Genomic DNA, 22,383 nt, shown 5'->3' on the forward strand with positions numbered 1-22,383 from the left:
CTCTATTTATGCTTTCCCTTTTCATTGGATTTACTAAGGTGACACTGATTAACAAAATTATATAGGTTTCAGGTGCACAATTCTACAGCACATCATCTGTACACTGTATTGTGTGTGTATGTTCACCACCCTGAGTCAAGTCTCCATCCATCCCCATTTATCGTCCCCCTCCTCCACCTGCCCCCCCAATCACCACACTCTCATCTGTATCCATGAGTTTTTTCCTTCTTTTTTCCTCAATCCCTCCACCCCCTATCCTACCCCCCATCCAGCCTCTCTTTTTAGTTTTAAACCATGGTTTACTAAAGTTCTAGACTACTCTTAAATATAACTGCTACATTTTTTTTTACTAGTTAGAATCAGAGCCTTAATAAACTAACCAATTCTTTAAGAAAAATGCTTTCCCTTCTTTGACTAATCTATTCTTTCTTGCTTCTAAACTTTTACAACTTTTATTACTTTCCTTACAAAGAATGACACATCATTTAAATTTATCCAATAATGAGTAAAGTTTGAAGGTTGTTGCTTTTTGTTTTAACACAGGAAAGTTACCATTGCCAAATTAAATATTTAGACAAACCTTGAACTGCCAGAGTGCTAGTGCCAGCAGATGGCTCCTGTATACCATATACAAGTTTATCCTCAGGATAGGTAAGTCCAGAGCTCTTCAAAGCTATAAGGTACTTTTCATGACTTTTCTTTGCACAAGCATTTTCTCCAAGATCTAAAATAAGATAAAAATATTCCATTTGAAATATAAATACAGTCAACTCTGTCATATATATATATATATATATATATATATATATATATATATATATATATATATAGTAAATATTCTAATGAAGGGAGAACCCTAGAATGAATGATATAAAATAGCTTCACACCTTTTTGCACTCATGTTTGGCATTAACAATCCCAGAATGTACAGCACATTTATAACAAATAATGAAATCTACTAAGTAACTAAACATCAAAAATATGCAGAGATTATATGCAAGGCACAGAGGGTGCAAAGATTAATAAAGCATGATTCCTGCCTTCAAGGAACTTGAAAATTAGTGGTAGAGAAAGGCAGATAATATGGTAAAAGACAGTTATGTAGCAGACTTTACCATTTGGTTTGATAACCTGTACTCTCATAATACTGTGCAGCCAACTTAGTCAAAGCAGAGTACTTAGAACAGGCTTCCTAAAGAAGACAATGCCTGAGTGAAATTTTAAAATATTACAACTGAAATTACTGTTAATTCCTGTTTTACTAGGCTTTTTATTATCACATTTAAGAAATTAAAAGTATAATTTCTACAGAAGTGTCAGTTAAAACAGCCTGATCACCTAGAACTTATGAAGGTTTGGTTTTACACTTTCGTAAAGACCAAATCTGTGGAAGGCCTAGGTTTCTCAAAAGGTCCTCTAAACTGACAATCTCCATACTCTATCTTCCTTGCAAATACTGTCAGGGTTTTAGGCTTCATTGAGGCTCACCTAGACTAGCCCTTACTCTAAGGTTTAGCCTTCTGTCTCAGCTAGATGCCTGGAGTATTAGAAGGACTCTCTGGTCTAAATGGACTCAACAATATCAGGTTTTATAACTTAAACTCTACATTATTATAATATCCTAGCCATACAACTCAAAAGTTTAGAATAGCAAAGATAAAAACAAAATTGGTTGTTGTTATTGTCTGAAGAAAGGAAGGAAGGCCCGGCCGGGCGTGGCTCAGCAGTTGAGCGTCGACCTGGGATCCAGGCAATAGGGGTTCAATTCCCAGTCAGGGCACATGCCCGGGTTGCGGGCTCGATCAATGGTTCTCTCATCATTCATGTTTCTGTCTCTCTCTCTCTCCCTCTCCTTTCCTCTCTCTGAAATCAATAAAGATATATTTTTTTTAAAAAAAGGAGCCCAGCCAGGCGTGGCTCAGCGGTTGAGCGTCAACCTAGGATGCAGGCGATTGGGGTTTGATTCCCAGTCAGGGCACATGCCTGGGTTGCAGGCTCGATCAATGGCTCTCTCATCATTGATGTTTCTATCTCTCTCTCTCTCCCTCTCCTTTCCTCTCTCTGAAATCAATGAAGATATATTTAAAAAAAAAAAAAAAAAGGAAGGAAGGAAGAATATAATTATGATTATGTCACATCAAAAGTTAGGAGACCTGGCCCAGCCAGTGTGTCTCAGTGGTTGAGCGTCGACCCATAAACCAGGAGATCACAGTTCGATTACCAGTCAGGGCACATGCCCGGGTTTCAGGCTTGATCCCCAGTAGGAGGCATGTGGGAGGCAGCTGATCAATGACTCTCTCATCACTGATGTTTCTCTCTCTCTCCCTCTCTCTTTCTCTCTCTAAAATGAATAAAAACATACTTTAAAAAAAAGTTAAGAGACCCGGGTTCTAATCTCAACTTCAAAATAAGTTAGTTGTAAGGTCTTAATAGTCACTTAATTTTTCTGGGGTTCAGTTTCTTCATTCATAAAATAAGAGGTATTCTTAATAACTTCCAGCTTTATGAAAAAAATCTACATTTTACTTTTAATTTCTAAAATACACAATTTCTAATAATTATAGTAATATAAGTAAATTTTAACATTCTTCTACTCTAACACTTTACTCACCAGAAGTCAGATCTTTGTAGTTCTGTTGGTTTGTCAAAACCTGAGTAAGAACAGACCGCATTGCTCCTCCCATTTTAGTTAGATCTTCTAAAAAGGAAATTTGAGGTTCCAAAAGCTGAAGGACTTTGTTAAGGTCTTTTTCTGATGGTACATCAGCTGCTAAATAAAAAACCACCATATAATTAATTTTCTTTAAAATATTTTGATAAGAATAACAATATTTTATTCTTTTAAAATTATAGTAACTTAGATAACAGTATTTTATAATCAGAAACATTACTGTAAGAACTCTATTTGGAAATTAGGTATCCACCCAGCACCCAGCCTAGGGTAGACTTGCTCAGGTATTCAGTCCCGTAAGAAAAGATTAATAAGGGAAAAGATGATGACAAAAGTATTAAGTATTTAATTTGTGTAAGAAGCATTCAATTTGAGAGCCTTACACTTCCAGATATAGAAATGTAATCATAAGATCATTTTAAAATTAGATAGTATTTAAGAAAAAGTTAACTCCCTAAAATAAAACAAGACCAAAATCAAATACCTTGAGAGTAGTATAGAAATAATAGCACAAAATTATGTCAGTTCTAAATTTAAACCTGTGTAGCAAATAACACATCCTTTATCATATTCTAAAAATACATACCAGTATTAGCTGGAGTCAAAGCAACTAAAACGAAAAAGAACTGTTTTCATAACAGTATGGAGGTTCCTCAAAAAATTAAAAATGGAGCTGCCGTTTGATCCAGTGATTCCACTCCTAGGAATGTACCCTAAGAATCCTGAAACATTCATCAGAAAGAATATATGTACCCCGATGTTCATAGCAGCACAGTTTACAATAGCTAAGATCTGGAAACAGCCCAAGTGCCCATCAGTAGATGAGTGGATAAAAAAGCTGTGGGACATTTATACCGTGGAATACTACGCAGCTGTAAAGAAGAAGAATCTCATGCCCTTTGGGACAGTATGGATGGACCTGGAGAATATTATGCTAAGTGAAATAAGCCAGGCAGAGAAAGACAAATATCACATGATCTCACTTATATGTGGAATCTAAAGAACTTAATAAACTGATGAACAGAATAGATTCAATGACATGGAAGCATAGAGGAGACTGATGAATGTCAGAGGGAAGGGGGAGAGGGGGTGGGTGGAGGGGGAGAGAGTAGCCAAAGGATTTATATGCATATATGCACAACCCAAGGACATGGACAATGGTGGGGAGAGGGACTGGGGAGGGGGAAGGGACAGGGTGGAATGGCTCATTGGGGAGAAGAAAAAAAGAGAGAGAGAGAAAAAAAGAACTGTTTTCATAAACATGAATGTTTTTACTAAAACAATTTTAAAAATACCAGGCAACGTATGCCTAGTAGAGAGAGAGGGAGAAAAGGGAAGCTTGCACAGTAACTGAAAAAGAATATTTAAGAGGAAAACAGATGCTTTAAAGAAACTGAGGTCTAAAAGAAAGAAGTGAATAGAGAGATTTAGAGCTTAGCCATAATTGGTTAAAAGAAGAATGCATGTAACAGAGCTAAAAGGGTAACTGTGGGCTCAGGAAAGGGGACATCAATTTCACTCATTAATTCAGCATCTACTCCATGATAGCCACTGAGAAGCAAAACCAAGTAAGACATAGTTCCTACCCTCAAAGAACTAGTTCAAAGATAATCTGTGAATGAAATGCTACACAACTGAGTCCTGGGACCTAAACCAAAAACCTTACTTTCTCAGTAGAAAATTAATATTGTATATTATTCATCTTTATAGTCGCCCCCAATGACCTATGCAGTAACATAGAAGATATCTAATTAACCTTTGTTTTTGGCCCCTAGGGGTTCTAACACAAGTTCTGACATTGGTCTGAGGACTGTAGGGTGAAATAAAAAATGGAATTCCAGGCAACTATAAAAACACAAAATCTCTGAACTCCATTACCACAGAGTAGATCATTTTGAGTCTTTTCTTTAATTTTGAAGTGTTGTGTTTTTTTTGCACAGACACAAGAAATTAATGCTGAACACAAATGGTTATATAAGTTTGTAAAGCTCATCCTAAGACAAAAAGTGCTTCCATTCATTCCTTTATGGCTTCAGATAATGGTAACAAATAATTATCAAAGCTATGTATCTATGTTATCTACCTTTATAACTCCTAAATGTCACCATAGGAAAAAATAAACATAATACACTCTTGTTTGAATTCTTCTGTGATTATGAGAAATCATACAGAGGCAAGGTTAATAACCCAGCTGGTCTCTGGGCTCATTCCAAAGACAGAGTAGTTTGGAACTAAATCAAAATAATATTTATTTCTGTATTTTACAACATGTATTCTACAAAGAGTAGAAGTACTTATCAAAGGATCATATAATTTCCTAAAAATGTGTTCACTCACAATGAAGATAGCATGATAGCTTTAGGAATAATAAGGATGCTATGTAATATTTCTTCACACATTAAGGATGAGGGATAGACAGAAGATAAAAATGTGTGCCATAGTTTCAAATTAAATTTAAGATTATTTATAGCAATTATAGCATTAAATAATTTAAAACCTCTAAAAGTAATGCAAATTGCGGTCCCTTATCTGATAAAAATGCAAAATCAGTAGAAAAGTAAAAGACAACAAAAAATTAATAAATTTGTTTCATACCACTGTTATCTATAATCCACAATGTCACACTGAGAACTTTGATAATACCTAAATCCAAATATTTAACTAAAGTATATTAAGAAAGATTGTGAATAAATATTAAAAGATAAAAAGGTTATCTATAATTTGCATGTTTCTTTTCTCTTTTCAACACTATCATAATACTTACACCCATATATTCTACCAGTAATATGAGAGTGAGCCATTTGACTTTCTCATAAGTTGTTATATATGAAGGAGAACAAATATATCTAGACCTCTAAAAAATAGTGGGGAGGGGGCAAAGAGACAGATAACTCTAGCTAGATATTAGTGAAAGAGTAGTTTAATCTTCTAAAAATCTAAGTTCAATTAAAACATTTCCAGGACTTCTTAATTCTACTCCATCACAATATATCTGTATGTAAAGTCACTTTAACCCTATAAAATGATTATTTCCTCATATGCAAAAGGCCAATAAATTTTATCAGAAACATCTTTGGGTGGGGCGGATGCAGGGTAGAGGGGATCAATGGGAGGGGAAAGGGGGAAATCTGTAATACTTTCAACAATAAAGATAAATTAAAAACAAAAAACGCACACATCTTTGATCCCAGGAGCACACAGTGCCAAACTGTGCCAACTACAATGTACCTATGGGGTTATTTAACTAATATTTAGTGTGTTTTTGTTTAATATTTCACAGTCATCTCATAAAAAATGTTAAGCAAAAAAATGGTATCTGAAAAAAATTCATCTCATTATTAATGCTTAACTTTGTAACCTGGAACTTAAAAAGAGTACTAACAAAGAAGAGATTAAACATACCTGGTTCATTATAGCCTTCTCTTAAGTACTGAATGAGACATAAAATAAATCTTGGAAGAACAAATTCAGACATCATCAATAAGTCTTTGGGAACACAAGGAATATTTGAACTTGATTTAATTTGATGCCTTCTGCAAAACCTGTAATATGAAAAAGAAAAAACAATTAATAGTGATGTCTAATCTACCAAGGATATAGTACTTCTGTTTACAATATCCATAAATGGAATGCAAGCCAACATCAAAGCCAATGTATTCTTCCTTTATAATTTTTAAGGCACCAAGTTAAAAGACTATATAGTTTTAATAGGTCTTTAGACAAAAAATGGCACTGAGGGCTATTTCTTCCCAATAAAAGACCATACTAATTAAGTTCCAACTATATTTTTAACTGCTAATTATTACTTTCAAGCACTACCTTATTAATTCTATCCTTTATAAACCACTAAGTATAAATTGATCATTTCCCAAGAACTTGCATTCCTTAACAACTATTTCTAACTTATATACTTTATTTTAAAAGTTTATACACTTAAGTATATACATTTCAATTTTTATTTATACTCATTTTATTTTAAAGCATGATTAATATACTTAAGCAAAAATGAAGTACACTATTCTATATTCACAATCCAATAATCACAATTAAGATATTTTGTGACCAACCACAAAATAACCACATTAAACATATAAAATGTCTAGAAATAATCTTACTAAGAAGGGTGTAAAAACTATTTTAGCTGAAATATATAAAAGATCTGAATAGAGAAAACTGCATACCCAAATGGAAAATCCAATTTTTTTAAGTCAGTTCCATCAAACTTAATGCCATTAGATTTAAATCCCAATGAGACTAATTACAAACTAATTGTAAAGTACAAATGGAAGAGCATATGGGTGAAAAAAATCAGTACAAATTGAAAAAAAAATTGATGATGGTGACCTAGAACCTTAAAACACAGTACAAAATTATTATAATTAAAAACCTGTAGTAATGTTATAACATCAATGGACCACAATGGAGTCTTTAAGTAGACTATGTAAGTTTGCAAGTTGAATATAATAAGTGTGGCATCTCAATTCAATGGGGAGAAAACAAATAAATTGTTTTAGGACAAATGATTATTTAAATGCAGAACATAAATTTGATTTTTCTTACACCATAAGCAAAATATATGCCATACAGATCAAAACCAAATGTGAAGCCCTGGCCAGTGTGTTCAGTGGTTAGAGGGGGTCTCAGGTCCGATTTCCAGTCAAGGGCACATATCTGGATTGCAGGTTCAATCCCCACTGTCACATGTGGGAAGCAACTAACCATGTGTCTCTCTCACATCAATATCTATCTCTCTGTCTCTCTCACTCTCCCTCCCTCCCACTCTCTAAAAAAATCAATGGTAAAAATATTCTCGGGTGAGGATTAACAAAAAAATAAAATGTGAAAAAAGCTACCAAGAAGAAAATAAACTACTCTCCTACATTATCTCAAGATATAGAAAATCTAAGTAAGACTTGAAACCAATACCCATAAAAAATAACAATTAAGTACATAAATCAAAAGCTTCTATGCAGAAGACAATTACAACCTAGAAAAAAAATTTACAATACATAAAAAAGATAAAAGATTAATATATATGATCTATGAATTCTCAAAATTGGATAACAATTTGATAGAAAAACAATTGGAAAACAATTTGATAGAAAAATCAGAGAAGGTCATGAACACTTCACAAAAGAAGTACTAAATAGTCAATAAACATGTGAAAAGATGCCCAAGTTCTCTAATAATCAAAGCAATGAATCAATCATCAAATCAGCAAATAAAACAATGAATAGCTTCCCATTTTGTATTCATGTGGCTGAAAACAGAATTAGGATAATTCTGTACATGTTGTTTCATAAAATGCTTTTTGTAAATAAAACAAGTATACTATGTCTTTTGTTTAAAAAAAATAATCAAAGCAATAAATTTCATTAAAGTAAAATATGAGGAACTAGAAAATGACCAGTTTGTGATACCTACTGAAATATTGATCCATGCAATGGAGCCACTAGAGAAAGGCTTGAGGGGAAATTTTTCACTTAGAGATAAGACTATTACATCCTTACCAATCTTAGTATGACCAGAAATGAAAAAAATCAGGCTCTGTGATATTTGTGAAGCACACAACACCATTTATGAAGTGTTCTTACTAAACAAGATTAATTTTAATGACATCACACCTCTAGAACTAACCTCTATTTATAAAGAAGCACAGGAGATAAAGGAACAAGTTAACACCACAAAAAAAGCAGCAGACAAATCATGAATGTAGGACATTATACAAGGCTTTGCTTGGGGCAATGAGCAAACAATGCAATGTGCAGATGATGTTTTATTGAGTTGTACACTTGAAACCTGTATGGTTTTGCAAACCAATGTCACCCCAAAAATTAAATGTAAAAAATAAAGAAAAGAAAAACACCAAAAAAAAAGAACATTCAACAGGTCAACTGGCTCAGTTTCTGCAACCTGTCAGTGGCAGGAGGAAAAAGGAGGCAGAAGGGCCACACTAGGTTAATATAGGTGAGAGACTCAATAACCACATGTACTATGTAACTGATTCTAAGAAAACCAACTTGAAAAAGGCATTTTTCAGACAATTGGGAAGCCTGATTATGAACTGGGTACTAGTTCAATAGATAATTTATTAGACGTGATAATGATGTTGTTTACATGTTAACAGATATTTGATGATAATAAGGAATTATTTTGTGTGGGTATGACAATAGCATTGTGTTTATCTTTGAAAAGTCTTGTTTTTTGGATATACCTATATAAATATTTACAGATGAAATGCTATAATGTATGGGACTTGCTTCAAAATACTCTGGTCGGGTGAAGGGAAGTAGGTAAAGGTATAGCAAGACAAGCTATGAGTTGTTAATTGTTAAAAATGAGAGACAGAGAGCTGGAATTTAATTATATTATGTTCATTAAACAGAATGTGGGCCATATCAAAGCCACTAACATACTCCTTTCAGATTTTTAAGGCACCAAGTCAAAAGAATGTAGTTTTAATTGGTTTTTAAAGAAATGCCACCAAGAGTTTTTTCCTAATAAAAGATCATACTAGTTAGGTTCGTTATGCTCTTTTATATGTTTGAAATTTTCTATGCCAAAAGGCTAAAAGCTTTTTTAGAGAAAGGAAATATTCATTTTTTTAAAGATGAACACTGAAGCATGTCATGGTAAGGTAACAGTGTTTCCGATTTGCTTCAAAATACTTAACAAAAGGTAGAGGGAATAGAGGGAGTGAGGGGGAAAAAAAACTTCAGCAAAAAGAAAAAGGGCAAATAAAGCAAATGTGACAAAAATCTTAATAAATGTTGAGTATGGTGATGGGTATATGGAAGTTCAATGTTCTGTTGTCTTTACTAAATTTTGTCTATGTTTGAAAATTCTGATGACACAAAAATGTTTTTTCATCTTGCAGATTAGGGAAGAATCACTTTACTAATTTATTGTTGGAAAGCATGGGCAGAAATTTTTGTTATCACACACATGGAAATGTAAATAAATCCAGTTTCTGGTGACATTTTGATAATATCTATTAAAACTTTAAGTGTTCATAACCCTAGATTAGCATTTTTATTTCTAGAAATTTATTATACAAAAATATTCCTAAATTTGCAGGACTAAAGGGTGGGGCAAAAATAGGTTCACAGTTGTGAGTACACAAAACAGTTTATTCTTGTATTATTATTTATTAATTATTGTATTATTTTCCATACAAACAACTATAAACCTACTTTGCCCCACCCTGTATATCCACAAAGATATTCACTATACCACAGTCTGCAATGCAAAAAAGTTACAAACAACTCATGTGTTTAGCAATAGAATAAAGGTTAACTAAATTAAGGTAGATCCATGGTAGACAGACAGGAGCAGAGCAAAGACAATGGGCAAGTACAAAAAGTCACCAGGGTGGGAAGCCCCAGGTGCCTAGCAACTGGCAAAACTTGGAAAACAAGGACGTCACCCCCAGGGTAACCTTTCCTCCCCTAGCATATCACTGGTCATAAAGTTTAGACCCCCTGACCTTTCATGTGGCTGGTCATGCGGTTTGGAGCCTCCTCTGATCTTTCCTCCCTGGCATGTTGTTGGTCATACAGGTTAGACCCTGCTTAGGAGGGGAATGAACAAGGCAGCTAGAGAATAATTCTTAAGCATTACACCTCCAGAACAATGAAGTTCGGACCGGCATCAAACACTTCTATCTAGGTCTCAGCCGTGTTTCAGCTCCAGGCCCAGAAAAGCGGCAAAACCAGACTTGCAATGCCATGGCTGACATTAGGAACAGTGGCAATGACTAATGAATGACTCTCTGACCTGATGCTGACCAATCAGTAGAGACTACAACACTGAAAGGACACACCTGGAAAGCTGATGAATATTCTATTGGGATCCTCCCCTGAGGCCTTCAGATAAATACCTTCAAGACAGAGGAGCCAGTGAGGCTCTCTCAAAATAGCACACCGGAGCCTTTTCCCACCCCGTCCCCCAGGCGTGTTTTCCTTGCCTCTCTCCTTCTCCTAAGCTCCAAGGGCCCCTCTTTTGCCTCTGAAACTTGTTTCCTGAGCCCATGTCTTCTACTTCTGTGAGTTTCTAAATAAATTTTCTCTTATAGTTTGAGTCTAGACTCTGAATTCTTTCTTAGCCAGAACTCAAGTACCGAGGTCATTGAAACAAGGTCCAGCCTGACTCCACCGGTCTAACACATGGTATGGTTTCATCGCCAACAGATGCATAAAATACTTTTCATTTGTTTAAAAGACTGAGGTAGATCAATGAGTATTAATATGGAATCATGCCTAAGATAAACAAAGTGAGAAAAGAATTGCATAGTAGTATATATATTATAATCTCTTTGATAAATAAAATTTTAGAGAAAGAACAGGCAAGAAAATGTTGACACATGTAAGAAGAAAAATATTTAGAAAACGTATACCAAATTTGGTGTAAATTAACTGGGTGTGATATGGCATACTTTTACTTTCTACATTAATTCTGCCTATAATGCCTAAATTTTGTATAACAAACACACCTATAACTTTGTTATCAAAAGGGAAAATTTTGTGCCAAAATAAACGATAAGAAGTATACCATTCATTTGGTTTTAGTTCCAAAATTTAAAGCATTAATTCTTAACCTCTTTTGGGTCAAAGACCCCTTTGAGGATCTAATGAAAGTTGTAATTCTTTCTTAAGAAATATACATACACATACAAAAAAATTAAACATTCAGAGGACTCCTGCTGAAGTCTATCTACCCTTAATAAGGCAGAGCTTCTAACTGTTAGGTCGAGTAGATTACAGAGAAGAGATATGGATTTCCTCAGTCCTCAAGGCAGACAGAGGGCAGAGTCTGAGTAGCCTCCTTAGTTGCTTCAGTGTCCCATCCAAATATCATTTCCACATCTACCACATTATGAAAAGTTTAGTAACTGTTACCCCTCAAGGAAATAGGAATTTAAGAACCTCTTTCAGCTAGGCACACAAAATCTAAGTAAAATCAAGGAAACTTTTTAAATGTTATCATTTCTAATTTAAGAGCCTTTAAAGATAAAAAAGAACCTGGCCTCTATGACAGTTTAGAGAACCAGTGGTGACCTAAGGTAATTTAATTAAAGCACCTACAAACATAAGTGTAAAGGTGAAAGGAAAGCCAGAATAGAAGAATGAGAAAACACAGTGGGCACAAAGACTAAAGGATGCAATGAAATGCTCGACAGCTAAAAAGCAAAAAGAGAGAAAGAAAGGATTTGGTAAAGGGGGGCGCAGAAAGCTCTTTTAGATAGTGCAGCAAAGAAACCAATTCAAAAGAGCTACTGGGCAGAGAGTAAAGAACAATTTGAACAGAGTGTCAAGTGGCTTCAAGGAGTAAAATTTCAACCTGGAACTAAGGCCAAGGGACAGCAAGAATGGTCTAAGCAACCTAGGGACAAGGGTTACAGGAGTGTATCAGATGGCTGTGGACTGAACAAATTAATAGCCAAAGACTGAAGAACCAACCTCTGTGAGCTAGTTTAAATAATATACGACTGTCCAACATGGATGTGACATACTATGAGATCTACAAACAAAATTGATTTTTGTATTTCAAGATGAGCATAGTATGGGAACTAAAGCATCTTACATAGCAAGTATTCCATAAAGGCTTAATGAAACAAAGACTTAATCTAATAGAACACCAAAAATGATTTCAAGGATGTCCAATTAAAGAATAATGAGGAACCCATTTAATAATCCCAGTTTTTCAAATATGCTTTGAAGAACCACTATATGCCTGACACTTAGACCCAAGGAACACAGGGGCCTTGCTCTCACAGAGCTAACTTTCTATTGAGTAGGGAGGGCAGTAGAGGAGAGAGAAACAAAAAAATAAATATGAATAATAAGCGCTATGAAAATAATTTGACAGCATGATTTATAGAGTCATCCAATAGGCTCCTTTAAATCAGGTTTGTCAGGGAAGGCCTTTCTGAAGAGGTGATATTTAGGCTACAGGCCAAATGACATGAAGGAGCTAGACTAGGTATGAAAAGCTCTGTAGGCAGAGCATATTGTCAAGAGGCTTGAAAAATGCAAATGTGCAAAATCAGGTACTAATGATCTCTCCCCAAATAAACAAGAGGAGAGCTTTCTAGACAACTAGAATGGCTCCAAAAAGAAAACAAGGCAGAAAGTAATGTGTTCATATTGGCAGTTCTCAGGTCACAGATACTTTCTTCAAGGAACACAATGGTTTTTAATGATTAAGAAGGTTAAATATTCCTTAGTGGAGCAGGATGTTATGGCAATAAGAGAATGGTCCAATAGAACAATATAAAGAGTGGATAAAATAACCTCATCAAATTTTATTTTATCTCAAGTTTTTTAAACTTTTTACTGAAGTACAACTGACAGAAAATTGCAGCTCAGTCAAATGTCACAAACCAAACAAATGACTAAAAGCAGAATTCTTGGACTCAGGAGGAGGGGAGGGAATGGGATAGGAGAAGTATAAAGAAAAGGGACAGGGGATTCTAAAGTCTGTTTGCAAATTACTGAGACTTAAAGGACAAGGAAAGGCCAATTCAAATAACTCAACCACATGCTTCAAAAATTAGAAAAGCACGTGAGATAAGCTACCCTAAAAATTAGCCTTTGGCATGCACATCTCATTCCCAACTTAGCACAAATTACATACATATATACTACTTTGCATATAATTTTAAATAATTATAGAGGTCCTGGAGAGTCACCCCAAACTAAAAGATGCTAGAATTCATATGAAACCACAAAAACCCCAAACAGCCCAAGCAATCGAGAAAGAACAAGGCTAGAGACATCACACTTCCTAATTTCAAACTATATCAGAAAGGTATAGTAATCAAAACAGAATGGTATCAGTAAAAAACAGACATATACATTAATGGAACAGAACAAGAACCTCAGAAATAAACTCAGGCATAAACACACACACACAGCTAATATTCAACAAGAAAGCCAAGAATACACAATGGAAAAAGGATAATCTCTTCAATAAATGGGGCTGGGAATACTGGATATTCACATACAAAGGAATGAAACTGGATCACTATCTTATACCACTCACAAAGTTAACCCAAGTTAGATTAAAAACTTAAATAAAAGACCCAAAACCATAAGACTCCTAGGTAAAAAACATAGGGAAAAAGCTCCTTGGTATGGGCCTTGGCGATGATTTTTTAGATACAACATAAAAAATACAAGCAACACAAGCAAAAATAAACAAATGGTATACTACATCAAACCAAAAAGTTTCTGCACAGCAAAGGAATCAATCAATGAAATGAAAAGGAAACCAGAGGAATGAGAGAATATATTTGCAAATCATTTATCTGATAAGGGGTTGACATTCAAACTATGTAAAAAAATCATACAACTCAACAGGAAAAAAAAAATCTGATTTTAAAATGGGCAGAGGACCAGAATTCATATTCTCTCTCCCCCCCCCCCACACACACACACAGCTGACCTTTGAACAACACAAGGGTTAGGAACACTCTCTACACAGTCAAAAATCTGCATATAACTTTGACTCCCTGAAAATTTACCAATAATAGCCTACTGTTGACTGCAATCAGTAGGCTATTATTAACATATATTTTATGTTATAAGTATATATACGGTATTCTTACAACAAAGTAAGATAAATAAAATGTTATTAAGAAAATCATAGGAAGAAAAAATACATTTAGAGTATTTATTGAAAAATATCCCTGTATACATGAACCTGTGCAGTTCAAACCCATGTTGTTCAAGGTCATGTGTGTGTATATTTGTGAGAGAGAGGGAATATCAATCAGTCATAAAAAAGAAGGAAATCCTGCCATTTGTGACAACATAGATGAACCTGGAAGGGCATTATGCTAAGTGAAACAAGTCAGACAGAGAAAGACAAATACTGTATGATTTCACATATATGTGGAAATCTGAAAAAGTTGAATTCATAGAAACAGAGTAGAATGGTGGTTTTCAGGGGCTGCTGGGTGAGGAAAATGAAGAGTTACTGGTCACAGTGCACAAACTTTCAGTTATGAGTAATCTGTAGGGATCTAATGTACAGTATGGTGACTACAGTTAACAACACTGTATTGTATACTTGAAATTTACTGAGGAAAAAAATGTAACCATGTGATGTAGTAGATGTGTTAACTAACCTTATTGTGGTATTCATTTTGAAATATATACATATATCAAATCATCATATTACATACCTTAAATTTATACAGTTTTATTTGTCAGTTATACCTCAATAAAGCTAGAGGGGAAATCCAGGCTGGATGGTCCTTCTAACTGAATTAAATGACAATGAGAAATTTTTCTTAGTTTAAGAATCTATTATATGTAGTATTTTAATACAAACATTAAAGCTGAACCTCTCTAACCTCTTTCTAATCTCAGTGCAATCCCTTATCATCTCTATAGCTTTTTTTAGTCTTTAAAATACAAAACCTTCATCACCTTGAGGTTTTACATGACCTTGAATATATTTTATATTAGAATTCAGGTAACATCACCTATTTTTCAATATTTAATTGTCTATTTCTTAAAGTAGATAGTGGTGCATATTTTACTAAAATTCTTTAAACTGTGTATATACATTTTATACACACCTTCCTAAGTATGTAAATTTGACAACACAAAAAACACAAGATGTACTAATACAGAAACTCAGAATCTGAGTTAAAACCCCTACTCAATATTACTCCAAATAAATTTAAAGGAAAGTATCACTTTCCTTTTTCTCAATGAAAAGGGTTAACCCCAATCAATAATGTTAAAGTTCAGGTTTATAAAAACCTAAATGTCTCTTCTTCCAGAGTACCTAATTACAAGAGTGTAATTTGAGTAAATGATGAGAAATATACCCAAAACTGATAGCACATTGCATTAACAACTTCAGAGATACAGAACACCTACCTCATAGGTTTGTTTCTATTATTATTTAAAAAATAAACTACAGATATCCTTGCTTTTTAAAATTTCACTTTATACCACTTCACCTCAGTGGAAGACATATATTAGTACCTGTTTTCACTAACCAAAAGAAATCCAAAAAGGATTTTTGCTTTTACCAAAAAAAAGGCATAAAGTGAAAATAGTGTTCAGTATTTGTTTTGCAGAGAGCTGTTATAGAGGGAATATGCCATTCAGAAAATTAGAAGGCACGTGTTGATAAAAGTATACTTCCTATTGTGTTTCATTCACATATAAGCAGTTGGAATAGCCAAGCGATATTTTTCTGAACACATGAGTGGGTACGTTAGACCTTTTTTTGAAAAATACCATAAAGAAACTAACCTCAATAATAAGTGTTTTCTGATTGTCAGCCATTGTGCTGCTCATCCACCTGGCATTATGGAGTATGGTGGTAACATCTGTGTTGTGTTCTAACTGCTGAATACAATGCCACTGCTGCCACCATGTGACCAAAGCCTAATAGGCACAATTAGGGCTTACCATACGCAAAATGTGATGCGTTTTATTGTAAGTGCCATTGACAGAAAGGGCAATTCTGAAGCATCTTCACAAGTGGTCTGGAAAGAGTACAATATAAAATTGGCAACCACCAACCTTGCAGATGCTCTCAATGGCTAACAGTCTGAATGAGAAATGGTGTTTGGAGGAAACTGTCGTCAATGAACAATTTTAGCGGCTTCAAACCAACAACACCATGGCAATAGTGGCTTTGACTAAGAAGTCTCAGTTTGTGGAAGCTAATGAAGATGATGTTGAAGAGGTTTTGGCATCCCATGACCAACAACTTACAGATGAAGAACCAATGCAATTGCAAGAGGAAAGGATATGAACCAAAACCAAATGCAATAGCAAATGACCTGAAAATGAAGTCATCCAGGAACTGAAGTTCGTGAAGCACTTGCATGAGATTTTTCACTATGAATGACAGTGCTACAATGACTACAAAAAGTATGACTTTAATTTTGAAAGGGCATATAGGTTTAGGACAGGTTTGGAGGACGTTTTAAGCCTACAAAGAATTGTATGATAGAAAAACATGTCTGGCTAAACAGGCAAGCATATTGTAGTATATCAAGCCTTCCACATCAGCCACAGCAGACAACTAACCTTGGACTTTGACTTTCAATATTAAGACAGGCAGACATAGAAGGTGTAGACCTTAGTAACCTGCCTGCCCTGATGGATTCAGACAATGATGACACATTAACAGATGATCCTCTGCCCCTCCCTCCCACACCCTAGTCTCCTGTACCTCCCACAACACCAACCTCCAACTCTGCCTAACACAGCATCATCACCACCTCTCAGTCTTCCAGTGTGTTTGCTGTCTTCCCAAATCTGGTAAGTGAAACTTTACTGTACATACATTATTTGTACTTTATACAGGCTGTGCATTTATCATATCATTCCTGCTTTTACTAGTGTTAGTGTTATTTTAGGTTTTATGTGTTATTTGGTATGATTTGGTAGGTTATTTTGAGGATCTGGGAATGCTCAAAATTTTTTCCATATAAATTAATGGTATATGGCCAACGTGGCTCAGTGGTTGAGCATCAACCTATGAACCAGGAGGTCAAGGTTCGATTCCAGGTAAGGGCACATGCCCAGGTTGCAAGGGGCATGCAGGAGACAGCCAATCAATGACTCTCTCATCACTGGCATTCCTATCTCTCTCTCCCTTTCCCTTCCTCACTCTGAAATCAATAAAAACATTTTTCTTAAGTTTTTTAAAATTTTAATGGTAATTCCTTCTTCAGTTTATGCCATTTCTGCTTATGTAATGTTTCATAAGAATACTCTATTTCCTGATAGCAGGGAAAACCTGTACTCAGGGGACCTATCAACCAGAATTTTATTTTTAATATGATTTTATTGATTTTAGAAGAAGAGGGAGAGGGAGAGAGAGAGAGAACCATCAATTGGCTGCTGCACCTGAACCAGGTATCAAACCCACAACCTGGGCACGAGCCCTGACCGGGAATCGAACAGGTGACCCTTCAGTACATGGGACAACACTCAACCAATTGAGTGACACCAGCCAGGGCTCAACCAGAATTATTTAACAGGCTTCTCTTTTTCTTCTCTTCCTCGTTCTCTCCTATGCATTTATTTATTTATTTACTTACTTATTTATATGTGTGTGTATGTGTGCGTGTGTATACACACATGAACCAACCACATAAATTCATGCAGATTTCAAAGAAACTAAGTTCCTTTATAGTGAAAAAGAAAATGCACTCACATTTTAAGAACCAGCACATCTTTGTAACTACCTGACAAAAAGACCCTGCTCATAGCTTATAATAACCCTGATCTGTAATAAATAATAAGGCACTGCACCCTAGTCAGTTTTGCTCAGTGGTTAGAGCGTCAGCCTACAGACTGAAGGGTCCCAGGTTTGATTCCTGGTCAAGGGCACATACCTCAGTTGCAGGCTCGATCCCTGGCCCCGGTAGGGGTGCGTGGGGGAGACAATCAATCGATGTGTCTCTCTCACATCAATTTTTTTTCTCTCTCTCTCTCTTCCACTCTCTCTGAAAAGCAATGGAAAAAATATCCTTGAGTGAGGATTAAAATAATAATAATAAGGCATTGCTAGACAAAATGGAGAGTTCTCAGAAACTGCCTCTTGCCCAGGTTTGCTAATCATTTTAATTAGTTGGAAAAGAATACGCACTTCTAGACCCAAAAGAACCATGGTTCTATTATGGGAGACAACAACTGTTTCTTAGTGGGCCAGACAGTAAATATTTTAGGCTTTGAGAAGCAGTCCCTGTCACAACTACTCAAGTCTGAGTCTGCAGAGTGAAAGCAACCATGAACAATATAAATAAATGTGTGGTGTGTTCCAATAAAACTTTATTTACAAAAACAAGCAGTCAAATCCTGGGCAGTAGTTAACTCAATGTTCTACAAGGATCCAAATGATGTACAACCATAGAATCGAAAATGCAAAAGTCTACCTAATCTATTAATCAAATTAATCCATTGGTCTATTAATCAATGAGGCCAGTGCTCTTGGATTATGAGAAAAGTATTTAAAATACAGAGATCTCAACCACTGCTTCAAATATCTAAGGTCTATATCTCTACTACAAAATGAAGAGTTGGTAGTAAATGATCTCCAGAGGGTATTCTACCATCAAAATTCTATGTGCACATTTACAAATAAGCAGCTTAAGGCCTGGAAAGATTAAACTACACTGCCCTCCCACCATAAATAATTGACCGAAAAAAGCAATTGTGAAAGACAAATTAGACAATATGAGCACCTCTGAAAAGGTGTTGATCAGTAAGCAAAAGAGTGGTACACATTTCAAAACAATATTTATTATTTATTCAACAGACTCCAATTCAGAAAATCTGTATCCCAGCTATGTCAGTTACCACACATTAAGACCCTTAACTTCCTTCTCCATAAAATGAGGACAAAAATAGTACCTCACAGATTGTTGTCTGGGGGAAAGAGGTAAAAAATATAATGCAAAATAGAAAACTAGCAAGATAGTGGGTGTTAATAAAACCATACCAAGAATTACAATAAATGTAGTGGTCTAAACATACCAATTAAAAGACAGGGACTGTCAGATTCAATTGAAAAAAGCAAAAATGTACTTTTTGGAGATATAACTTCTAAGAATATTATATTAGTTTCAGGTATACAACATAATGATTCAATATTTGTATATACTGGGAAATAATCTCCACAATAAGTCTAGTTAAGGAAATGCACTTTAAACATAAATACATAAAGATATACTTAAGTTAAAAGTAAAAGGATGGAAAGATATATACCATGCAAATTCTAACTTACAAATGTCAGACCAACCTTATAAATAGCAAGCTTAAAGTATCTCACTTAAAAATTAAGAAACCTAACATTACATGTTTTCAGGAAAATCTACCCATGAAAGCAAGTAAGTGTAGACTTCTAACAGGTGTAGGACCCCCTCTCTAAAAAGAGATAGTACTCTCCCAAAATTAGAGCAAAAGCAGATTTTCTAGGAGCACATATACCAAAGAAAGTTCATGTAAGTGACTGATCAAGGTAAATTTAGCTATGAGAATATAGTATATAATACTGTACTACAAATATGTGCATAATTAATGATTAAGCATTTCATTTAAAAACATATTTGTTCTCTAAATGGAAAGATGGGCAATACCACTTTTTCCTCAATCTGTTATAATCAAAGTACTACTTAATTCTAAAGGAAAAATACACTACAATCATACTATTCTTTACTCCAAAAATATACTTTATTAATAAAAGTGAATTAAATAAAACCCATATTAAAATAAAGGCTTTAAAAAAACTGCATTTCAGTGTTTTTGCACTTCAGCCCAAAACAGAATAACAGACACTACATTTATCCCTTCATCCATAATGATAACAACAAAAAACAATAACAGATAACATACATGAATCAATAGTTTTCAAGACACTGGATATCAAGCAATGAAAGACAATGATCTCTGACAGGTGGGAGCCAAACGAAGTGAGCCCTATAAAAGTGTAACAGCTTACTACCTTGAGAGAATTTCAAGGCCACAACACAAGGAGAATCAAATGCAGCCAGTCAAGCTTCCTGAGTTGAGGAGACAAAACTGAGAATCCAGGAAAATCAAAACAGCTGAAGTTCATAGGACAGAATTCCAAAGAGAAAAGAATTTCACAGAGAAATAATTCCAGAAATCTGAGTATTCACTAGAGTATAGATCAGCACATAAATATGAGGAAACTACCCAAGGCCAAGCAAAAAAACATTTGAAAGGATTGGAGAACAGTACATGCTCACATATAGGACCAAGAATGGTATATGTACCCATCAACCAGACTGGAAAAACTCATAATTCATGAAACATTAGGTATTTTCCTTGGTAGTGGGGAATAATTAGCCCTAGACTGAGCACTTCTCCAGGCCCACTTAACAAATCATGAAAGCAAGGCTTGAAACAAACTATTTCCAAAAATTAACTCAAAAATTAACATAAAATTCAAAAATATTTATAAACAGAAAGAATATCAAGTACTCAACAAGGTAAAATACATAGTGTCAGGCATCCAACGTCTGGAATACAAAGAAGCAATAAAAAACAACCTGTAATGAGGAAGGTAATTAATCAATCAAAAGTGATCCAGAATTAACATTGATATTAAAATTAGCAGTTCAGCATCAACCTATGATCCAGGAGATCATCGTTCAATTACCAGTAAGGGCACATACTCAGGTTGCAGGCTCGATCCCCAGCAAGAGGAGTACAGGAGGCAGCCGATCAATGACTCTCTCATCATTGATGTTTCTCTCCCTCTCCCCCTCTCCCTTCCTCTTTCTGAAATCAATAAAAATATAAAAATAAAAATAAATTTAAAAGACCTTCCCCCCATAAATTTTAAAAATATCTGTGAGCTATGCTTCAAACAGCCTAACATGCTCATAATTAGCACCAGTCAGAACACATATGAGAATCAACCAATGAATGCATAAATAGGTGGAACAAGTTGTTTCTCTTTCTCTCTCTTCCTCTCCCTTCCTCTCTCTCTAAAATCAATAAATTTAATACTAAATAAAGAAACAAGAGTCACAAATCCTCATCTAGAACCAGCCCAACAAATACAGCCTCATCTAGACACATCATAGTGAAATTACAGATCGCCAAAAAGTAAATCTTAAAAGCAACCAATGAATTAAAGCAGATTACTTACATAAGAACACTTAGATTGAATATGACTTCTCAACAACAGAGACAAGACGGCAACAGAATATCTTCAAAGTGCAAGGGAAAATGTCAATTAAAATTCTCCAGTTAAAATATTATTCACAATGGAGGGTGAAAATTACTCTAGTACTTGATTATATCATGTTCTTTCATGCCTATAAAGCTTTGTATTTTCTGTTTCTTCCCTCTATCATGTCCTCCAACTCCCAATCTCCTTCCAGATCAAATTCAAATTCTTTGTAAAATTTTTCATAACTTTCACCAGTCTACAGTTTCAACAGAGGCAGTAGGAGCTAAGAACACAGACTTTAGATGCGAACAGAAATGCATGTGAATAATAACTGTGTGACTTTGATCATGTGGCTTCCTTGAGACTATATTTTACTGAGTAGATGATAATATCAATCCCTAAGGCTTGTTGAGAATGTTAAATGAGATAGATGTGAATTCCTGACATATAATAAACACTAACTAGAAAATCTTCATAAGATTGCTTGATCAATATAAAAAAGTCAATAGCATTTGAAAATGTATATAATATGAAAAATATTTTTTAAGATTTTGTTATTGATTTTTAGAGAGGGAGGAAGGGAGGGGGAGCGAGAGAGAGAAACATCAATGTGAAAGAAAAACATAGATCAGCTGCCCCCTGCACATGGGCCCTGACGGGGAATCAAACCTGCCACCTTTTGGTGCATGGGACGATGCTCCAACCAACTGAGCCACACTGGCCAGGGAAGTTTACTGATTTTTTTTAAATATTTTATATTATAGCCCTGGCTGCTGTGGCTCAGTTGGTTAGGTGTCATCCCTGTCGTCGATTTGATTCCTGGTCAGGGCATATACCCAGGGTGAAGTTTCAATCGCTGGTCAGGGAGTGTATGGGAGGCAACCGATCAATGTTTCTCTGCTTCTCTCTCACATCAATGTTTGTTTGTTTCTCTCTCTCTCCCCACCCCCCGACCCTTCCTCTCTCTCTAAAAAAAAAAAAAAAAAAAATCAATTAAAACATATCCTTGGGTGAAGATTTAAAAAAAT

At 34.9% G+C, this 22,383-nt stretch overlaps 1 protein-coding gene across 4 annotated transcripts in view; it reads right to left on the reverse strand.

The window, feature by feature from the left end:
- The window catches only part of UBR3 (ubiquitin protein ligase E3 component n-recognin 3), a 140,849-nt gene that overhangs the window by 104,407 nt on the left and 14,059 nt on the right, over positions 1-22,383 (reverse strand). For all 4 annotated transcript variants that reach the window (XM_087819792.1, XM_087819791.1, XM_087819790.1 and 1 more), the window contains exons 2-4: positions 6,074-6,213; positions 2,612-2,770; positions 581-724 (exon numbers count right to left, since the gene is read on the reverse strand). In XM_087819792.1, coding sequence (XP_087675918.1) covers positions 581-724; positions 2,612-2,770; positions 6,074-6,213 — 443 coding nt within the window. The remainder of the gene's footprint in view (positions 1-580; positions 725-2,611; positions 2,771-6,073; positions 6,214-22,383) is intronic.

Source organism: Miniopterus natalensis, chromosome 8 (assembly GCF_054644295.1).
Source record: "Miniopterus natalensis isolate mMinNat1 chromosome 8, mMinNat1.hap1, whole genome shotgun sequence".
NCBI lineage: Eukaryota > Metazoa > Chordata > Mammalia > Chiroptera > Miniopteridae > Miniopterus > Miniopterus natalensis.